The 21,503-nt window shown below is 54.5% G+C and overlaps 1 protein-coding gene across 2 annotated transcripts in view; it reads left to right on the forward strand.

Annotated features, from left to right (window-relative positions):
* The window catches only part of RARA (retinoic acid receptor, alpha), a 45,453-nt gene continuing 23,950 nt past the window's right edge, over positions 1-21,503 (forward strand). The window contains exons 1-2 of one of the 2 annotated variants that reach the window (XM_006889415.1): positions 1-91; positions 20,527-21,076. In XM_006889415.1, coding sequence (XP_006889477.1) covers positions 20,896-21,076 — 181 coding nt within the window. In that variant the 5' untranslated portion in view covers positions 1-91; positions 20,527-20,895. Of the gene's footprint in view, positions 92-20,526; positions 21,077-21,503 lie in introns of those variants that run through there. The other variant, XM_006889417.1, reaches the window with a different exon arrangement.

The raw sequence follows: 21,503 nt of genomic DNA on the forward strand, positions 1-21,503 counted from the left end.
CAGAAGCGGGGGAAATCCTGAATCGAGCTGAGAGGGTTTCCCCGGTTCTCCTGGGAACCCCATCGCCCCCCGCCGGCACACACCTGAGCAGGTAGGACCACGCACACCCCCTCTCAATTATCTCGTGGTTGCTCTCCGCCGGGGTCTATCAGCTTCTGATCTTGCCCGGCTCTCGCCAGTTCAGGCTTTCCCCATCCCTCCTCCCCCATCGCTCTGTAGTCCTAGGAGGTAGGAGCCTGGGAACAGCCGGGTGTGTGAAGGCTCAGAGCTTCTGTATCTTCCAGGGCCCTTCCTTTATTTCCCACCGAGTTATCCCATGTTCTCTAGATAAGATTAGGAACTGGGGTAAGGTTTGCCAGGCCCCACACCCAGTACCCTCCTTTGCAGTACCTAATACCCCTTCCCCCACCTCACCTAGATAGGAGAATAGGCAAGCACTGGGGTAGCAGAGAGGGGTTAGAACAGGAGAGGGATCTGAGGAGACTGTCACTTCCTCTCTGCTCTCTAACCCAAATTGCTCAGGACTCTCCCCTTCCCCAACTCCCAACTCACCTTGTAGGAGAACTAATGTCCCCTTCCAGGTTCATCTCACACTTGAGTGTCTAAAGCCTTTGCTAGTAGGTGGTGGAGGTCATGGGCATTTGAGTGTTTTTTTTTCCCCTAGGGAAAGTTCTTTCAACCTTGAGCCCCATCCCTGCCAACAATTTAAGATCTATGGCAGAGTCCACCATGGTCTGTCCCCTTGCCTCCCTTGGGTTATGTCTATGTGGAGATAGAACATGTGATTGTAGGACCTATAAGCTTTGGGTAGAGGTGACTGCATGCACTGAAGGGGAGGGATCCCAAAGCATGGCCCTAGCCAGAACAGGCTCAGCCCAGATGGCTGGGAAAGGGGGTGTGGACCAGATGGGGAGGCCGCCTTGCCATGCCAGCTCCCTGGGCTCCTTGGCTTCCAGAGCTTTGGGCTCCTGGTGTTACCCTGGAGCTGGAAGGCCCTAAAGCGTTTGCCCTCCTGCATCCCTCCCTCCCTGGATGAGGGCTGGACGGCATCTACTGTTTAGAGAGTCTTCATTTTCTTTCCTATGAAGATCTAGGGCATCTCATTCTGGTTTGGTGGGTTTGCAGGAGGGGTGCATGACTTGTCTGAGTAACTGTGTATCAGAGTATCTCGTGCTCCTGGGGAGGGAAGTGATAGAAGAGATGGCCACACTTTGGGGGAACCCCTGAAGCTGTGAGGTTGGGATGGGCACATCTCTATCAAGAGCCCTTTCAGGTACCTAAGTTCAAGTGTACTCTGGAGTCCTCCGTAGCTCCTCATGATTCCTCAAGGTTGTGTTTGGAGGGAAGGGTGGATAAAGGACTGGTTCGGGACTTCTGCTCCTGACTTCCTCCACCCCTTCCCCAGGGGTAAAGTTGAGATTCTGAGTATGAGCAGTGCACAGGGATTAAGAGGCCTGAATTTGAGACTTTGGTCACTTAGAGATGTGCATATGTACATGTCTCCTTTCCCTGTGTAAGCCTCAATTTCATCACCTGTAAAAATGACTATTAGCTGCAAACTCGGCCCTACAAACCCACTACTGTTAAATAGATCCAACTCATAGTAACCCTATAGGGCAGATTAGAACTGCCCCATAGGGTTTCCAAGACTGAATCTTTACTCTAGTGGACAGACTGCCACAGCGTTCTCTCAGATCAGTTCATGGTTTCAAACTCCTGGCCTTTTGAATCATAATTGGATGTTTTAACCACTGTACTAATCAGGGCTTCTAAAGACCCTGCAAGATAATGTAAATTAAAAAGTCCAGTGCAAATATTGGTGGTAGCTGGGGGTGGGGGGATCTCTTACTCTGAAATCTAGGTCAAGCTCTGCTCCTTTGATTTCCTCCCCCAACCTTTCCCAGCTTCAGGACGGAGGAACCTGGCACCCAGGGGGGGTGCAGAATTCCCCTAATGTAGGTTGCGGCTGTCATCAGAGTGCCTGTGGTCAGAAAAGTCCTTCTTCCCTCTGGGGCTCCACGCCTCCTCCCCTGAGCCCTGTCTTCACCTTCCTTCTGCCATCCCTGCTCAGCGTCCTTGTCCCTGTCTCTCCCCTGCCCAGTGGCCTCCTTGTCCGGCTCACTGGGCAGGAGCCTTAATCGGATTGGACAGCTGAGATATGTGTGGCGGCTGAGAGCAGGCAGGAGAGAAGCCAGTGGGAGGATGGTATGAGGGCTGCCCCTGGCACTGCTTGGGCCTTCCCAATGCCACCCTGGGCCTGCTGACTGGTTTCATTTGGCTCTGGGGACGGGGTGCCAGAGGAAGCTCAGGAATGGATGGGCTGGGGTTTTGAGATTGGGGGGAGAACACTGGATAAGCCTTGTTGGCGGTATCTTCAACTCAGACAGGGAGGTGAGAGCCAGACTGGCCCTGTCCCCTCCCCATCCCCAGGGCCCCACTTTTCTCCTCTTGTTCAGAAGCCCATTCACCCTCCTCTCGGCCCCTGTTGCCTGCACCTCCTTATGGGTCACATCTGGGAGCTGCTGGGGGCGCCATGTGTCTGCCTCTTACTGAGCTGTTTCCTCCCCTCCGAGGTATTTCTCTCACTCACTCTCTGGGCTGGGTGCCAGGACTCCTGGGTTTCCCGCCTGCCTCATGGTGCCAGGCTCCCCTGCAGGCCTCCAGAGAGTCGCTAAGCGGGTTTCCTTCCTCCTGTGTGGGGTGGGCCTTCTCCCAGGGCTGGGAGGTGTTAGGAATCCCAGGTGGGATAGGAGTGGGGGCTGATAACCCCTGGCACTGCTGCATCCCATCTTCCTCCCAGCCTCTGACTCAGCTCAGGGGCAGCAGATGCTGACAGTAGGACTGGCAGCCCTGCCCAGCCTGGCAGCATGGCCCGGTCTTGCCTCCAGGCTTCCATCTTTACTGTGTGGCTAGCCAGAATCTTGAGCTATCCTTTGTAGCTTTTTCCCATGGTGTCTGGAGGAGGCTATTGAAACCCCTGTGTCTGTACCCACACATTTTGGGGAGCAGAGGAATAGCATAATTGAGACTCGGACATTATTTTGTCTTCCCTCCAGCTGGGCCAGTATAAGTTTCCCCATGCCAATTCCCTCTGCCCTCAAAAGACCAACCAGCAGAGCCAGGCCTGGCCTCTTGGTGCCCACAATGTGGTTGGCACTGATTTGTCAGGAATTGGGACGGTTTCCCTCTAGACCGCTTGCCTCCTTTCCCCTCCTCCCACTGGGTAGGCAGCTCTGAGATTACAGGCACTTATGGGCAGGCCTCCTCCTAGGGAAGGGGTGTGGGTTGCCCCTAAGGTGGCCAAGTTGGCGCTAGCCCCAGACTGGAGTGCTGGACATGGCTCTGAGCTGCGAGTTTTGGGGGAAGGCAGGACATGGGCCTCCCTGCCCCCCTCATTTCCTGCTCTTTGGGCAGCTGTGGGCGAGAAAGGCTGCAGGGACTATTTTTAGTTGGTCTGTCCCCTGGCAGGAGGGACGTGCAGAAAAGCACGGGGCAGGCAGAGGGGCTGGCCAAGGTGAGGGGAGGCAGGCAGGCATAGAGAGAGCAAGGGCCAGAGGGGTAGTAGATGATGGAGGCTTCCTGGCAGGGCAGGAACTCGTGGAGGGGCCACAACTTAAGTACATGCATGGACCCCAAGGCTCAGTCTCACTGGACTTGATCCTTGGAGCTCCCTAGGCACTCACTGTTTCCAGAGGGTGACACTGGCCTAGAGTGAACAGAGACATGACTTACCCTTCATACATGTAGCCAATTGTTGGCGGCACTGGGACTTGAACCCAGTCTGTCTACACCATCTGTTTTCCTGTTGTCCTGCAGCATACCTGGTGGTGCTTTCCTGCCCTGTGTAGCAGTATCTCTAGCCAGACACGCCTAGTCAGCCTCCATCTCTGTTTGTTTGTGCAGGGTCTCCAGTAAACCCTGGCTTGGTTTGTTTTTAAGTCTCCAGGTTGGAAGGTTGGGACTGGGCTTCGTTTGGGTGGCCTGTAGTTGCTGTTGCACATAGAGGTGCTGGGCAAATTCCAACAGGTGTGCAGGCCAGTGAGCTGCAGGACTTGGAGGTCCCTTACAGAAGAGGCTTCTGGTCCCATTCCCTCATTTTACACCCAGAGCCACCATCCTGCACAGCTCTAGGGGCTGGAATATGAGTGGTGCTCCCAGGCCAACTTTGGGACAGGCCACACACTAAATTCAAACCTGGATTCCTCAGACCCCTCAGTAAGCTCCTTCCTGTCACACCCAGGACCAGGTCATGAAGGTTTTTTTACCAGTCTCAACAAAAGAAGAGATCAGAACTGGAAAAGAAAAAAAAAAAAGAACTGGAAAAGAAATCATCCTAAGTTTCCAAATAGAAGTGGGCTGCTTCTGAGGCCTGGACACAGAAGGTATTTGAAGAGAGTTAAGGGGTGCCCAGGAGAGGGTACAGTAGAGAACTGTGATCCTTTCAGGATCAAGGCTGGGTTTTGTCTCCTCTGTCAGCCTCATCTGCAGAGCCACCAAGTTGCACAGCCATAGGAGCTGCCATTCTGTGGCATGGTTGGCATCCCCTAGAGTTGTTCAAGGCCCTATTTATATCACCAAATGTGATGCATCTGTCCCTCACCTTGCTTCAGATAATCAGCTCAGCTTCAGAGCCAGTTGGAAGGAGGTGTTTCAGATAACCCTTAAGTTGACATCCTTACTCCCACTGGGTCTCCTGCTACTCCAAATCCCCTGTTCCTCTGCTGCCCATCCCTCCCCACCAAGCAGGTCTCAAAGGGCACACACTGTAGCAAGCAGCCCCTCCCCCTCTCCACTCAGTTCCTGTGTCTCTGGGGGGTGGATTTATTATGCACACACACACCCCCAATCAAGGTTGCTGCAGTGTGTGAGAAATCAATAGCGCAAATGGATTGAGGCTGTTCAGCCTGTCGACTCCCCTTGGTCCCTGCCGCCTCCCCTGGGACCTGGGGATTACTGAGTCCCCTTTCTGGCCCAACATCATACATATACAACCTAGTGGTTGTAGCCAGAACACTGAACAGAGGAACTCTTTCTTTCCCTCGTTCTCTCTCTCATATACTAAGCTGATCTTCGTATGACAAATAAATACTCTTGAACATTTATTTTCTAGCTTGGGTGGAGCAAGGGGCTTAAGGGACAGCAGACTACCAGTTAGAGGTGGGAAAGGAGACAAGTGGATGAGAGAAACTGTGCCGGGGAGGAAGGACTAGTTGGAAAGGGATTGGGTGACAGCCCACCCCATCAGCCTCTAGTAACTCTATCCCAGCACCCCACCCTTCTATTCCCCTCCTGCTGACAATTTCAGCAGCTGCTGGCAGAAGCTGGGCTGGCAGAGTGTATATGAGTGCATGTGTGTGGGGTGAGAGGGGCTGTGGGGGCAGGGGGTGCTGCCAGGACATGTTAAAGGAGACTCACAGCCTGGGTACAACTTGGGTGGCAGGAGGAGGTGGAGCTTGTGGGAGAGTGGGTGGTGAATGATGAACAGGGGGCAGGCTACAAGCAGGCAAGGTAGGCCAGGGGTCTCACCAAACTTGTCTATACTAGAGCTGAGCCTTGGCACCATGGGGATGGGGAGTGATGGGAGCAGGACAGGCACAACTAGGATTTTCCCCAGGATGTTGAAGTCTGATCTTTACCAAAGGGTGCTGATTGTTCTGGAGGACTTAGCCGGTCCCTGTCTCCCAATCACTGGGCTGTGCCTGCCTGGCATCGAAGTCCCTGTGACTAAGTCACTGCTGTCCTGGGGCTGGCAGAGTGCCAGGCTGCTCTTCTCGGTAGGTGAGTCACTACCCTGGCATCTACCCCGGATGAAGCTGAGTCACCCGGCTGTGCCTGTTGGGGAGGTGGGCACCATGTTGGAGGAGGGGTTATGTGTGTAGCCTCCGGTGGCTCCTCTGATCTGTCTCCTGTCTTCGCCCCACCCATAAACCTGCAGAGCCTGCCAGGATGGTGTGCTCCCAGGTGCCCACTGAGAGGACAAAGGTAGAGACAGCAGGGCATGAAATGGAGAGGAAATATATTCTCTTTGGAACAGAAGAGGCACAGGGAGAGGAGAGGACAGGACTGTGAGCTGAACCCAGCTCTGCCACCGGCAAGGTGTATGACCTTAGGACAGGCATTTTCCTTTCTGAACCTCAGTTTCCTCATCTTGGAAAATGAAAACAGGAACCTTGCCCCACATTCCCCTCAGGACTGTGAGAATCTGTGGGGTGGGGCAACATGAGGGATTTGGTAGGAGACAGGAGGGAAAAGTCTGTTGGGGTAGTTTCCAGGAGGCCTCCCTCACCAGGTGCACAGCCAAGCAGACCTGCAGGGGTAGCCAGTTGTTTCCCACTTGGGATCAGACTCCCAGTGATACTGTTTTTCAGAAGTTCTCCATAGACAGGGAGAAGAGAGCCTTTGTTTTTGTTAGTGGTATTGGCCCTCCTTGGAGTCTAAAGCTATTTTGTATCTTCTTTGACTACTAGGGGCTGCCACTGACTCCTGTATCTTGCAGGGCATCTCCTTGTTATAGGAAACCAGTGGCTGGGATTGCTCCTTCAGCTCTGTGTGCAAGAGGAGGGTGTAGACCCCATGGAGGCGGTATCTAAAAGAGAGGAGCCCCTGGGCCTGAAGCTTCCCCCCATCATCTGCTACCTCTTCTTTACTCCTCCCTCCTGCAGGAGGGTCTCTGGTGGGAGGAGGAGGAGACCCTGTTAGGGGTCCAGTATAGTTGGGCATCGACTGTTGCTGCAGGTTTAAGATGTCAGCCCCTCCCCTCGTCCTTGTCCCCCAACCTGGACGTTCTTTTACCTCCTAGAGTCACACTGGAGCAGAACTGGACTTTAGCCAAGGAACACTGGGACTTTGGACTATTTGCTCCTTGTGCACTTGGGTGTCAGTCTTGTGTGGCTGATCCCTCTGTGGGGAGTGAGTTTGTGGACCCTTCACTCTGCCCAGGGGTGCACCCTGTACTGCTTCATGCTCTTGTATGTGCACAGATAATCATCTTGTAAGGCTTATTCGATGTACCCATAAACTGCACGTGTGTGCTGTGCAAGGAGGGGAGTCTATCTGCGGCCTGAATCTCAGTGTGCAGGAGTGGCCCTTAGCTCCTGCACTGTACTTGCAGGTAGGAGGGCCTGGGAGTGTGCACGCCTACCCATCCCAAATGGGAGGCAGTGGAGCTTTGTGTATACACGGTTGCGTTTTTGTATCGGCGATCATTTTTGTATCGGAGATTCTTCAGGATCTAGCCTCAGCTAGAAGTTAAGACTGGAAGGATCGAGACCCTGGAGGAGCCTGTGAGAGCGGCCACTGAACCCCTCCCAGGCTGCTCAGCCCTCGTTCTCTACCCCTACGCTGGCGGCGGCGCCCCCTGTTGCTTGCTGGGATCCGGCTGAGAGGTCATTGGGAAGCGTGGGCTGGAGGAGAAGGGGTTAAGCATCGGAGTCCACATCTGGGAGCCATTGGCGCATTCCTGCCCGCTGAGCGCACGTTTGCGGATGGATCTGGACGGGGCAGGGCGGGAGGGCCCGGCTGGGTGGGAGGGGCCCGGCTGGGCGGGCTGGCGGGCGGGGGCGGTTCGCACCAGCGGAGGGACAACGGAAATCCAGACGGGAGCTGGAGACAGCTCCAGCCCAGTGGGCGGGGAGGGATCTGGGGAAGCACTGTAGTCTGCTACCCACGAGCACCCTTCCCCGAAGCGCCCGACTGCGGGGCTCAGCCTCCTTCCAAGCCCCCAGCCTTCATGGGGAGGTATGGCTCCCCGATTTGTCTCTCATAACAATATGGGAGGAGGCTAAACCAAGAGGGAGACAAGAGCTACCATAATTTCTAGACCCAGCTCTGCAGCCAGTGCGACCGTGGATAAACCCTTTCTTTACTGCTCAGGCCTCTGTTTCCTTTTTTCTAAAGTGGTGGTCGTTGGACCAGTGGATCCGAGAGCTCTGCCAGGCGAGTCAGGCTGAGCGAGTACTCACTAGGGTGGGGGATTGGAAGTGTGGCACTTCCCCTTCCAGTGGGAAGTCCTTCGGGGGCACTTGTGGTCACTTCTCTGCCTTGCCAGGGAAAGGTGTGGGGGAAGGGTTCCCTGGTGATTCCGCTTCTCTTCTCCCCTCAGTAGACTGCTAGAGGTGACTCTACAGGGTCTCTCCCCAAGGCAGCCTCCTGGGAAGGGACTCAGGCTCTGCAGATGGAGGGTAGTTCAGAATATGCCCAGCTGGAGCGTCATTCCCCTTTTCCTGGCTGTCCCAGCCTTGGCCAGGAAAAGCTTCAGTTTGAGCTGTCTAGCAAGAAGCGGGGAGGGGTGGTCTCTTGGGCGCCCCCTATTGGAACATCCTAGAGCCGCGGCTCTTTTGAAGACCTAGGAGCCGAGCGATTGGAGGTGGTGCAAGGTTTCCCTGGCCCACATCCCACACGAGTTAGTGAAATTTGGGAAGCGAGGAAAGAGTATGTATATGGAATGTCTACTGCTGCATTTATTTTTTTGCACGGGAGAAAATTACGTTGCACAGGAGAGAAACGACTTTTTCAAGATCTCATAGCTTTCAGTTCAAACTTGCCCTTGGCAGCAGATTATACTTATGGAAAAACTATGTCCCTTGAATCCACGTCTTTTTTTTTTTATTATTCACTTAAACATAATGCTCCCACCGCCTTTCTTCCTTGGTTAAGTGTATGGGGAGGTTTGCTCTAGGCCCTTGTGTATTTGTTGTGAAGAGAGTGTAGGCTATTACACACCACAGTTCTCTCTCTAGCAACTTCTTTTTCCATTTTTTTCCATGAGATCCTCACTCCTTCCTCTCGCTGAGTCTCCATTTCTGGAACTGAGGGAGGATTCTTCCAGATTCCCACGGTCCTGGCTTCTACTACACGCTGTTCCTTTAAGACCCCCCCTTCGCAAGGTTTATTAGGGGAATGGGGGGTGTTATCTGTGTGTCTGTGGTCCCGCCCTCATACTGTTGATTGGTCCGAGGATGGGCAGGGGCGGGCCTGAAAGGAGAGGGCCTCCCCCCTTCTCAGTACCCTCCGCCTCCCCAGTCTGGGGCTCCGGGTAAAGTTTCAGCCTTAGCACGTGACTCGCCATGGCCGCTGCTGCCGTCGCCCGGTGCCCCTGAGCCGCGGCCCCCCAGACGGCTCCTCTCAGAGGACCCTGCACCCCTGACGCCAAGCCAGGCAGCACCAAGGCGCTGGTTCAAGGCAGGCACTGAGCTCGCCGCAGACAACTGTGCCCTCCTGCAAGGTAAATTCTCGGGGATTTGGGGAGCCCCCAACTCCCACTGGCATTACAGACACAGGGGCTCCCTCCTGATAGGAATTACTGACTGGGACGCGGTGCCAGGCGGAGTTTAACATGGGAACCCGGGGTTTTCAGGGCTTCCCAACCTGTCGTCGTCTTGACCAGGGTGGGGGAGCCCCGTCTATGTCTGTCTGCTCTTGGGTGTTCAATGCTTCCATGAGGCGTCTTGGACTGTCTGCCGCGCGCGCGTGTTCCTGATCCCCTGAGCTGTGGTAGAACTACCCCTGGGAACTCTTGCTGTGTCTTTTTTCTTCAAAAACAAGCAAAACAAAAAAGACTTTCAAACCTGTTTGGGGAGAGATCGGATGCCCAACAGACTAACCCCCTCCCTCTTTCTCTCCTGTTATCTGAGCTGCCCTGTGGTTTGGGGAGAATCAGTCTGGGGGGCCCACCCCACTAGAGGAAATCTGGCTGGGGGCGGGGCTCGTTCAGCTGGTGCTCCCCATGGAAAGAGGGGAAACCAACAGAACAGAATGAGGTGTGGGAGTCAATGCAGTGTGTGCGTGGGTGTCTCTGGACCTGGTGCTTCCGTGGGGTTATGGAAGTTTTGGAGATCAGAGGAGGATGGAATAGACTGTCCCTCTTTGCTCTGCTGAGGGTGTTGTGGACCTAGTGCCACCCACCAGGCAGGGAAGCTGGTGGCCAGATGTGTGTGTGTGTGTGTGTGTGTGTGTGTGTGTGTGTGTGTAGAGGAAGGGGAGATCAGCTTGGCTGGGTCTTGTCCCCTCCCCTCCTCTGGGCACTGCCCTATTGTCATTCTCCTCCTTGGGCTCTAGTATGCTAGGCAGGGAGTGAGAATCAGATAAGAGCCCTAGCCTTGTCTCTGCTATCCACCCTGCCTTGGATAAGATGCCCAGTATGCTGGTACCCCAGTCTCCACCTGGTACCTGCGCTATCTAAACCTGAATATCTTCTGACTCTGGCTGTGTGCACATGCCTGTCTTTATATGTTCTTGGAGGAATTGTTCCTGAGAATACTCACTCTCTCCTGTCCCTTCACCCCCTCTTCCCATTATCCCATCCCTGCTTACTCCCAGCCACCCTCTCCAGTGAATCTACTAACCACCTGGTTAGTAGATTCCAGATGTTTCTGGTCCCATTCTCTAGCTGCAGGCTAGATCTGGGGATGTGGTGCAGGCATGAGACTCTCTAACCCCCACCCTCACCCCCGGTCTTGCCAGGAGACTGGGACTTGGGCCCCAAACTCTTCCTTCAGGGGTTTGTGCTTAATGGACAGGCTGGGCAGGGGAAGCCCCGGGTTGGAGTTGGGGGTGGCTTAGAGCTCTGGGGCTTCCCCGAGGGGGGAGGGAAGAGGGGCATGAATCTGGGAGTGAGAAAAGAGAGTGTGTACTTGGAGCTAGATGTGTGGTTCTCCTTTTTCCTAGAGGGAGAAGGGGATGGCTGTGGAGTCAGGGCAGTTTGTGGCTGTGGAGGATGTTGGTGTGCTGGGAAGCTCAAGGACATTAGGATGGCCTGGGAGTCTGGGCCCTGTTGTGTCTTGAGACTGAGAGGTCGCCAGGGTCAGACTCTAGGTCATCGAGAGCTGAGTATCTTTGATTCAGAGGGACCTCAAAGGGTGTGTAAGTGGTCACTGTAGGGGTAGCCAGGACAGTGCAGACACAGTGACAGTTCTATGGAAACCCTGGGTTTGCTATGATTTAATCCTGGCTACTTCGTTTGGTAACCTAAATCTCTGCTCCTTCATTCAGCCTCAATGCCTCTGCTACCACTCTGGGACATCCCTCTAATGCCCCTTCACTCCAAATTGTGTGACAGCCTGGCAGGAAGCTAGCTGTGGGCTGCCCCATCCTGATTACCCCCTGCTTCCCCTGCTGGGCACAGTCACCCACACGTGCCATGACGTGGTTCCTGCCACCCTGTCTAGTGTTGGGGAGAGGCCAAGATTTGAGTGGTCCTTTAGGTCTGTTTTGGGGACACTGACCTAGACCCCAGGGAGTAAGCACCCCTTGCCCGGAATCACTTGGTCTCAGAAACCGGCCCTACTCTTTGGTTCTTTGGGACAACTGCCGCCCCTCACTCTGTGTCATTATATCCTCAGGTGAGATGATGCCCAGATGATCATGATGATGTAAGGGTTGATGGAAGCCTCACTCCCAGTTCCTGTCCTCTGGAAGGCGTGAGCTGGAGAGTGGATGTGCTTGGATCTCTATGAGGTTTATTGAGAAAACTGCCCAAGTTCTAGGGGAACTGGGCATTTGGGGAAGGTAATCCCTTCCCTGTGATGGATAAACAGGTTATCTCTATTTGATCAGCACCCCCACCCCTCCCTGGTGATGGTGGTTTGAAGAGTATGGGAAACTGCCAGGGTCTCTGGCAAGATAACCAGGGTTGTCTTGATTTACTGGGTTTTGGGAAAAGACTGTGGCAACTGATACCCCTAACTCCCAGGGCTTTGGCTGCCCATCCTCTCTGAGCCTGCTGCCTCTCCTCCTTCTGTTCCTTTCTCCACCCTCCGGCCCGGCCGCTGGCTGTCTGGAGCCCACAGGGCTTGTGGGTTGATGGGTGGGCGGGCCTGGATCTCTGTGTGTGTCCAGGGAATGTTCTGGGAATTGGCACGATTGGCTGAGGGTGTCTGGGTGTCTCTGCAGGGTGGGCGGTGTGCAAGGACCTGGCCTACAGTGTGAGAATGTGTCAGCATGGTGTGTCTGTCCCTCATCTGGCTCCGGTGTGTTTCTTGCTGTGTGTGAATCTTGCTTCCCCATCCAGCCACCTCCCCCTACCCCTCTGCCCGCCCGGCAAGCTGGGATCGCCTGCCATTGCTCTGTCTCCCCCGCAACTGGAGCCTCCCTTGCCTGTTCCTGGAATTTGGAGAGGAAGAGGAGGAAGAGTTAGGCAGACAGACCTCCCACACTCTAGCCCGCCCGCCTGGCATCATGGGAAAAGGAAATAAGTGCTATGGAATTAAGCTTTCCCTGGCTTCCCCAAACCCCTCACACATTAGGGAGGCCAGGAGCCAGGTCTGATGAAAGGGCTATGGAGCTGCCCTCCCCCCCCCGCCAGGGAGTGATGCCCAGCACCTCACCCAGGGCCCTAGCCGACCTCCAGGCACCACTGTCAGCCTGGGGAGGGGGTAGGGGATTAAGCTGTTGCCAGCTTGGCCCGCACCTGTTGCCAACCCCCAGCCCTGTAACTAGAGCTGGTCAGGAGGGGGCTGCAGAGTGACAGGTGGAATTTCTGCAGTGAGGCAATCCCCCCTCCTGCTATCCCCCCCTCACCACTGGGTATGCCTTTCCCTTCCGGACTGATGAGGAGAACCTGTTCCCCCTTCCAAGTGTCAGCCTGACCTCTCCTGCAATCCCCTGCCCAATGTGTGGGATGACCACCTCCCACCCCCAATGACTGGGGACCTGGGCTGTCCTTTTTCTAGTTTTCAGAGATTTGCTGTCCTCGCAGGGTTGGGGATGTGGGGAGAATGTGGATGGGGGTGGTTCTCTGTTAATGTTTTAATTGCATAAAAACTGGGAGCTCAGCTCCAGGCCAGTGGGGAGTCTGGGTCTGGCTGGCCGCCCGGTTTGGGCTAAATATAGTCTGGGACATCTGCAGAGAAGGGGAGGGGGTGGAGGGAGGTTCCATCCCCCCCACCTCGGGCCAAGGTGCCCTCCTCTGGGCGGGCACCTTGGAGCAGGGAGGGGGATTCCTTAACGCAAAAGATGCAGGAGAGGCAGAGGGGGCTGGGCACAGATCTGGCCGGCCCTGGAGGATCCTTTCCCCTCCCCCTAGAGTTGCCTGAGGTCAAACGGCCCGCCTGTGTGTCATTGCACCCAGTGTGTCACCATGACCCACTCGTCGCTGTGTGCCAGTGTGTACACACCTACCTTGGAGTGGCTCCCGCCAGACTCCTCCCCCTGGAGCCTCTGCCCCAGGCTTCTACAATGGGTCCCCGTCCTCACTCTGTGTCCCTTGCCCCAAATGAAACCTTCAGTCCAGGAATCGAGACTTGAGAAGGGGAAGCTGCGGTGGGGAGTTCTCTGATCTCCAGTCACGGCAGGAAGTGGAGGGGAGGAGGGCCAAATGGGGGGGACCGTGAGTGGCAGGCGGTCAGGCAGGGAGGGCCCTGTCAGTCTCAGTCCCTGTTCACTCTGGTGCAGGAGTTGCCACTGGCCACGCCCCCTTTCCTTCCAGCTCTCAACAGAGGAATCTAGGAGGGCAAAGCTGATTTTTAGGGGCTGCTAACAATCTTCATAACCCCCCTAACATTGAAAAAAATGTCTTCCTGTCACGTGGCTGTTACTTCCTGTCCCACTGTGGTTCCAGGGCTGTTTGTTGTTGGTTGCCATAGAGATGGCTGCCGTGGGCACTACCCTTGGTTTTTGTGGGGAGGGAGCAGCACCGCCCCCAAGGCCCACAGTTGGGGAGGGGGCCGCTTCAGGCTGACTGTGTGTGGTCTCTGATGTCTCAAGGGCCCCCACGGCCCCCCAGACTTCTGTCTGTGGGAAGGAGTCACAGCCACCTACTCAGACTGTTGGGAGACTGTGACCACATCTGGCTGTGCTTGACTGTGACTGTGACTGTGAGTCTTGACTGATTTTGCAAGTTCCCGTCCATCTAGTCAGATCCCTTTACAACAAAAGCAAGGAAGCCAATTCCATGGGACCTCTACCCTCCTTGGACCATTCTGCATCCTTGTTCAGATGGAAACTACCTCTCCCAGGAAGTTTCTGTGGCTGAGTGGGGAAGGGCTCCGGTGACACCTCTGATTGTGTGTGTTTTGGCTGGCACCTCGGGCTGACCTTGTCCTCTCCTGCACACAAAAAGCTTCTACCAGCCTCTCTCTGATGACCCTACAGCCCCTGTTACTGAAGGCAGCCATTCTTACCATGTGTTCCCTGTTTACCTGGGTTTGAAGAGTGCAGAGAATCCCCCTAATTCTAGCCCCAGCTGAGTAGATGGGTGTGGAGTAGGAAGTTCCTGGGGGGTCGCTGACGAGGGTGGTATGGGCAGGGCATAGTCTGAGTCAGGCTGCTCTGGGGTCAGAGCCAAAAGGATATCCTGAGGCAGGAGGAGGCTGCTTCCCTGCAGCCCACGTCCCCAGGGAAGGTCCTGGGAGGGGGCTGGGGGCAGAGTCCAGGCCTACCGACTGTCCTGTCAGAACTGACCATTCTAGAAGTCAGCTCAGACCACAGCTAGGTTGGGGCTGAGCTGAGGGAAGCGGGGAGGAATAGCCTCCACCCTGACCCTCTTCCCAGCTTCCAAGTGTGCTTCCATTCTCCACTGTGACGGTGTTATGCTGCCTGCATGGTGGGAGGTGGAGGCAGTGGTGAGGGGGGCAGCTGCCAAGGTGAGGGTGGGGAAAGCCCCGTGCCAGTCTGGGCTTGCGGGTGGTGGTTTCCAGGCTGGGAGGTGGTCCCCTTTTGTCTCTGGCCCTTTGGTTCCCCACCCTGGGACAGAGCTGCCTTTGTACTGTCCACACAGTCCTGTGGTCTGTCACTTTATTGGAATCATCTCTTCCTCTTCCTGTTTTCTTCCTTCCCTGTGGGCTAGTCTCTCCTTGAGGCCTGGGCTGCCCCCTGCCCTTTCACCTACTTTCTGCTTCAAAGTAACCTTGGATGAGAGTCTTGTAAGCGTCTTTGGAAGTGGAGAGCTTGTCGTTCTGGAAGCTCTGAGATGTGTTCTGAGTGTTCTTTGGGATGGAGGAATTGGGGGCACTGCCTTACTGGACAGAGACCACTCCCCACTTTCTTCTTCCTCCCAGAACCTAGCCTGTCCTGAACTTGAGTTGTCCACTTGTCCTTTCTGCCTGATGTTCAGTCGCTGCTGAGATTGTGCCCCTGGAGATTAGGCGGCTGTGTAACTGGGACAGGAGGAGGTCCCAAGTTGAGGGGGGATCTGACCCACTCTTCTGGGTGCTGCATCTCAAAGCAGTGGAGTGGGTGCAGCGCCCAGAGAGGAGGGCCTGAACTTCACTCCCTCTGAGGACTTGCTCAGAGCCTGTGTGTGCCTGGGGCAGGTTTTCAGACAGGCCCTAGGGATATTGAGGCAGGCCTGGAACTAGATGGTGTGGCGGTAAGAGGGACCCTTCACCTGTCCCAGACACCTCAACCCCCAAGGTGATTGATCCTCCTCAGCCCTCCTGGGGTGGAAGGCTACTTGGTCCTTGAGATGCTGGGTGCCTGGCCGCCTTCAGCCCAGACCCTGGTGAGGAAAATGTAAGCAGAGCTTGCTGGGGAGGGATGAGAACCTTGGCCAGGGCAACCCCCAGGAAAAAGGGAAAAAAAGAGCAGTGGACACCCCCACCATACACACACCCTACCCCCACCTCCTTAAGAGATCTGAGGAAGAAGGAGGAAGAGAGAAATTTTGGCTTTGTGTGTGTGTGTTTTCCTGGAAAGTTTATAAATAGTGTAGCCCACTGTTCTAGTTTTTGACATTTGCTCTTTCCCATCCTGCCCTGTCAGCTCCTGGCAGGGTGGGGGTCTGAAGGGGGCAGGTCTTTGTTTCTCTGCCAGCTTGACGTCTCTCCCTCAAGCCCCCACCCCCAGTTAAGTCTGATTTCTCGGTGTCATTTGCATATGATTCACTGGCTTTCTAGAACGCTTAGGAAAGCCCCTGCTCCCCCTATTTGAGCTCCCACTTGTCCCCTTCTTTCTGTGCCTCCTGAAAGTACCTGCGGGCTTCCTATTCTGTAGGAGCCACTTCAGGCAGGTTGGAGCTGAGTATCAGAGAAGAGGAATGAATGAATGAAAGAATGAATGGACGCTGAACCCAGCTGGGTTTGGAGGTCCCTGGTTCCTCTCCCCTGAGGACAGGAGACAAAATAGTCCATTTCTCTTTCTTTCTTCCCTTCCCCAAATCCAAAGGTTTCCCTTTTTTTTTGGTTTGTGAACTGAAACAAGGGAATTTGGGAAAGGATTGGGATCAGGCATCCACCCTCACCCCAAGTATCCCTCTTCCCCACATCACTGTCATTCTGGGGAGAAGCAGACCCTGCAAAGCATGGTAATTCTCCTCACTCCACCAGCAGATGTTGGAGCTGAGGTGAAAAACCACTGCTGAAGCCTGGCTGGGGGCAAGAGATGCTAGGAGGGCCGTACAGTTACCCCCTGTGCTAGGTGCTTTTTAGGATTTTTCTCCAGTTACACACCCTGCCACTGAGGTAGGCAGTTCACAGAGGAGCAAACAGATACCTAGAGAGGTTCAGTGACTTGTCTAAGGTCACCTGGAGTGGCAGAGCTGAGATTTGATCTTTAAAACATCTGGGTATTTCTTCATCTTCACAGTTCAGCCAGTTCTCTCCCTTTTCTCTAAGTGTGTGTGTGTGTGGCTCTGAGGAGAGAATCAGTGGGCAGCTGGGGGACGCCTGCCACTTGGGGAGAGATTCTGACCCATGTTAGAGGTGAGGGAGACCACAGTGGGCTGGGAAAGGGCCTGGTGGCCGACACCCCAGCCCTCCCCTTTTCGGCTGCATGGAGGCTATCTCAGTATGTTTGGAGGTGTAGGCCTGTGGTTTTTGCTCCCTCGAGGGAGGGTGTCTGTGGGCAGTGGAGGTGGCAGAGAGGGTGGAGTTTGGATGTGGGTAGTTTGTTTTCCCTCCCTTTGGGGCTAGTTTCGATTCTTTTATGATGTCTTCTCTACCCCTAAGTGCAGGGGGCTGGGGCCAGACCTCGTTCTGGGGGTTATGGGATCTTGGAAGGCAGAGCCTGTGTTCTTTTACCCCTTCCACCACCGTGCCTACCTCTGCCCATCCCTGTTCCCTGGCCAGCCTGGCCCTTGGCCCATTTCTGTGACCTTTATCCCCTCCCGAAGTTCAGTGTCCTCCCCAGGGAGCTGAGAAACTGCACTAAAGCTTGCAGGCTGAGCTGAGCCAGGCATGCCGGAGCCTCTGGTATGGGGTGAGGGGTATGTCTATGGGGGTGCTTGAAGTTTCTTCCGATTTTGAGTCCTTCAGGGGCACTAGTCCCTCAGATGTTAATTCTAAGATAACTGTGGCTCTCTCTTCTCTGGAGAGATACCCCCCCAGAAAAAAAACCCCAAAACAACCCAAACTGACCTGCTTCCCCAGAGCAAAGTCAGAGGGTCTGGAATCTTAGTTTAATGGTTTTCTGGGTCTCAGCCTTGGCTCAGGGGGCCTTGTTTATAGTCAGCTGCTTCCTGCACCTCACTTCTGAAAGGAGTCCACTCGGCCTAGGTGTGAATCCATGTGAGATTTTTAGGGGCTGTATCTCTCTGTTCTTGGCTTTTGTGTATGTTGGGGGGGAGGCGTTGCATATGGGCAGGGCCCACAGGGAGAACTTGTCGTGTGTGAGGGCCAGACGGTGTGCAGTTTGGGACACTGTGTGAGGCTGTGTGCCCTGAGCTGTATTCATCATGGCGGAGCCCAGGTGTGAGAGATGGTATCTCTGGTTCCCTCCCCTCTCCTCACGTGCGTGCCTGCACACATGGACTGGGACGTGCAAGCGCGCTCATGCCCACCCAGATGCAATGGTTTCTGCAAATGGGGTGTGTGTGTGTGTGTGTGTATGAAGGTCTGACTATCAACACTGATGCAGTTCAGTCAGCCCCTCCTTCCCTTGCCTGGCTCCCCCAGCTCGATTTCCCGTTGTGTGGGGCCCCACAGGGGTGAGTGGGGGAGCCGGGGTGGCAGCTGGTCTGGGTGGGGCCCCCTTCCTCTGACATCACCCTTGTCAGCCTTCTCAGCCCTAGAGGGAATCAGCAGGGGCCTGGGGAGGGAAGGGGCACCTCATGTGGGGACGAGGCAGTCATAATTAGTAACAGTAAAAATCACAGTCATTAACAAGGTCCAGATTTTCCTCCTGGGGGAGTCTCCCTCTCCCTAGCACGTACCTGTTCTCTTCCGGCTCTTCCCCAGCCCAGCACAGGCTGGCCTGCCCAGCTGGGCCCAGAAGCCCTGGCCTCTTCCACAGTGGCCTTGGCAGGAACTCCTCCAATCCCAGGGCTGGTCCTCAGCCAAATGCTGGCCAAGTGCATGTCCCCTGGATGCCAGGTCTGAGCCTGGAGCCTGGAACCTGGTGTGGTGGCCTGAGCATTCCAGGGGAGGGGAGCATCAGAAAGCAAGGTAGTCCTAATTTGGGGCCTTTTCCTTTTTCATCTTTTCTACCCCCTTCTTTTGGAACAATTTGATTGAAATGTAATTCACATATTATAGAATGCACTCATTTAAAGTACACAGTCTTAGTATGTTTACAGAGTTGTGCAATCATCACCACAGTCAACTTCTAGAACATTTTCATCGACCTAAAGAGCCCCATACCCATTAGTACTCACTTTCCATTTCCCTAAACCCTACCCACCAGCTGTTGTAGATTTTAGTATAAATTTCAACTCCTAGTGACCCAGTGTGACAGGGTAGAATTGTCCTAAAGAGTTTTTTAAATTTTGTTTTATTTTTGTATGTGTGTGTACTGTCAAATTGTATCTGACTGGTACAGGAGGAGATTGCCCCTCCTCCCGCAGAACATCTGATGGATTTGAACCATGTACCTCTGGGATTGCATTGCAGCTTCTTGCCACTAGGCCACCAGAGCTCCCTTCTAGAGGGTTTTCTAAGCTGTAAATCTTTGTTGAAGTACATCTTTACTGCATTTTCCCCTGCTTGAACATTGGCGGGTTGTCTTGAACCACTGACTTTGGTTACAGACCAGCATGTTAACCATTGCATCCTAGCTGTAGGCAACCCCTTGTCTACATTCTAGCTCCATAGATTCACCCATTCTGGGCATTTGAAAAAATGTAATTGTATAAAATGTCGCCATTTGTTATGTGAATGATGTTTTCAAGGTTCATTCATGTTGGATTATGTATCAGCACTTTGCTTTTTCATTGCTGAATAATATTCCAATGTGTGTGTATTGCATATTGTTTGTCTCATCTATTAATGGGCATTTGGGTTGGTTCCACATTTTTGCTTTTGTGAATAATGCTGCTGTCAACATTTTTGTTCATGTTCTTACGTAAACTTAAGTTTTCATATCTCTTGAGTATACACCTAGGCGTGGAATTGCTTGGTCATTTAGTAACCCTATGTTTAAGATTTTGAGGAACTACTAAATTGTTTTCCAGCACAGCTCAACCATTTGCATTCCCACCAGAAATGAGTGAGAGTTCTAGTTTCTCCACATCCGCGCCAGCACTTGTCATTATCAGTCGTTTTGATTATAGCCATCCTGGTAGGTGTGAAGTGGCATCTCTTTGTGGTTTGGATTGGTCATGTTTCTCTTTGTCTTCTTTGTTTAATATACATGTAAATACATATACACATAGATAGTTGTATCTGTTTAACCTCCTGTGTTCAAAGTGGATTCGAAGCATCCTCCTTCACATCTGTTTCTCTTTTTCTCTCTCTGCTTTTATCCTTTTATCACTTCCTATGTCATGGAATCTCAGGGTTCATCTCTGCCTCCCTCTACCCCATGGTTTTATCTGTGCATATCCACCAGCCCCAGCTGTTCAAACAGGGTGTGGATCTATGTACACAGTGGCCAGAGCGAGGCGGAGGAGGGGACGGACATCAGGCCTTTCATCTTCTGCCCACCTCCTACCCTTATTCTAGGGGTGTTGCTTTTGCAGATAGAAGAAGCTGGGTGAACTCTGGAAACCTCCACCCCATCATTGCCTAGGAGTGGAGGGCTCCATCTTGGGCAAGCCCTGACTCCTGCCCACCCATGGCCTGTCCAGGCCGTCAAGCGTCAGGGTGGTAATGGGAGTCCTTGAAGTCCATTTCCCCATTTGTGTGTATGTCGACGGACCTCCTCCCAGCTCTTGTGGGAGAAACTGACCCATCTGGGGTGTTGGGCCTTGGATTTGGGGGGGAAGTGGTGTAAGAGGGCCCTCTGGTTTAGATGTCATTTTTCTGAGAAGTGCCAGTGCTTTAGGGAAGCGGCCTTTCCTCCCCTCCCTCCTCTCTGAAGCATGTTCTCTGCATCTTGACCTCAGGTAACCCTCCCTGGGGGAGGAGGGCCTGCTGCTGGCTAGTACGGCAGGGATCCTTTGGGGTACCACCTTGGACTGTCCTGCAGGATTGCGGTGAGAGGCCCTCCACAGCACTGGGCTCTGACCTGTCTCTCCAGCCTGGCTGTGTTCTTCTGCCACCCCCAGCAGTGTCTGGGCCCTGCTCCCAGGCCGTCTCAGCCAGCAAGGCATGGTGCCAGCTGTCTGCTCAGCCGGGTGCCACGGGAAAATCTCCGGCCGCCCAGGTTGGGGAGCTCCGGCGGGAATGCCTGTGTGCCTGTCCCGCGGTGCCTACTCACCTGTCTGTCCTCTTTCTGCAGTGCCACAGGACATGGCCCCCCTTGGCCACCTCTCCGGGGCCCATCTAGGAGTAGTCGTCATTTCAGCACCGTGAAGGCCAGCACTGGACCCTCCCAGGAAAGTGCCAGCCCACAGAGCTGCCTGACAAAAGAAACATCTAGCACCTGGGACGTCTCCCAGCACACCTGCCCCCCATCCCGGGCAGGGGTGCCAAGAGGCTGAGATCAGCCCACTGGCCTTGGACAGCAGTGCCAGGACAGAAAGGGGGGTTGGGCTAACCACCCAAGCCCCCTCTGGGCCCAGGCCCCATGCTCCGAGGAGGGGCAGCCTGAAGCCCGCCAGAGCCCCCAGCAGACTGCCTGCCTCCTTTTTGACTGTGGCTGCTTGGCATGGCCAGCAACAGTAGCTCCTGCCCAACACCTGGGGGCGGGCACCTCAGTGGGTACCCGGTGCCGCCCCCCTACGCCTTCTTCTTCCCCCCTATGCTGGGGGGACTCTCTCCGCCGGGCGCCCTGACCACTCTCCAGCACCAGCTTCCAGTCAGCAGCTATAGCACACCATCACCAGCCAGTAAGTTGGGGTGAGATGGGTGCCCAGTGGGAGGGGACAGTGGAGGGTGGCAGGGCTTCAGAGCTTAGACTCTGGGCACATCTCTTCCTGCCATGGACACAGGGAGCCTGGAGGACCTCTCCAAGAGAGGTGGATTGTCCCTCGTGTGGCTCGTGGCTGTGAGCCCTGAGTTTGTGGGCTGCTTGGTGGCAGTTGTGTTCAATGCTGGGTAGCAGAAGCCATGCTGTTCCAAGCTCTCTGTGCTTCTTACGCCTTTCTTCTGTGCTGTCATTGAGGGCCTTATAAATAGCTCAAGGACTGGACACAGAGGCCCAAGGCGGGTAAACAAACCTCTTGACATTGGGTGAAAATGTAGCAGTACTGAGTAGTATCCCCCACAGGAGACAGAGGGAAAGGGCTTTAAGTGGAGGACTTGAAGGGAGGAGTA

This window comes from Elephantulus edwardii, unplaced genomic scaffold (assembly GCF_000299155.1).
Source record: "Elephantulus edwardii isolate Elephantulus edwardi_28Jun2011 unplaced genomic scaffold, EleEdw1.0 scaffold00077, whole genome shotgun sequence".
NCBI classification, from domain to species: domain Eukaryota; kingdom Metazoa; phylum Chordata; class Mammalia; order Macroscelidea; family Macroscelididae; genus Elephantulus; species Elephantulus edwardii.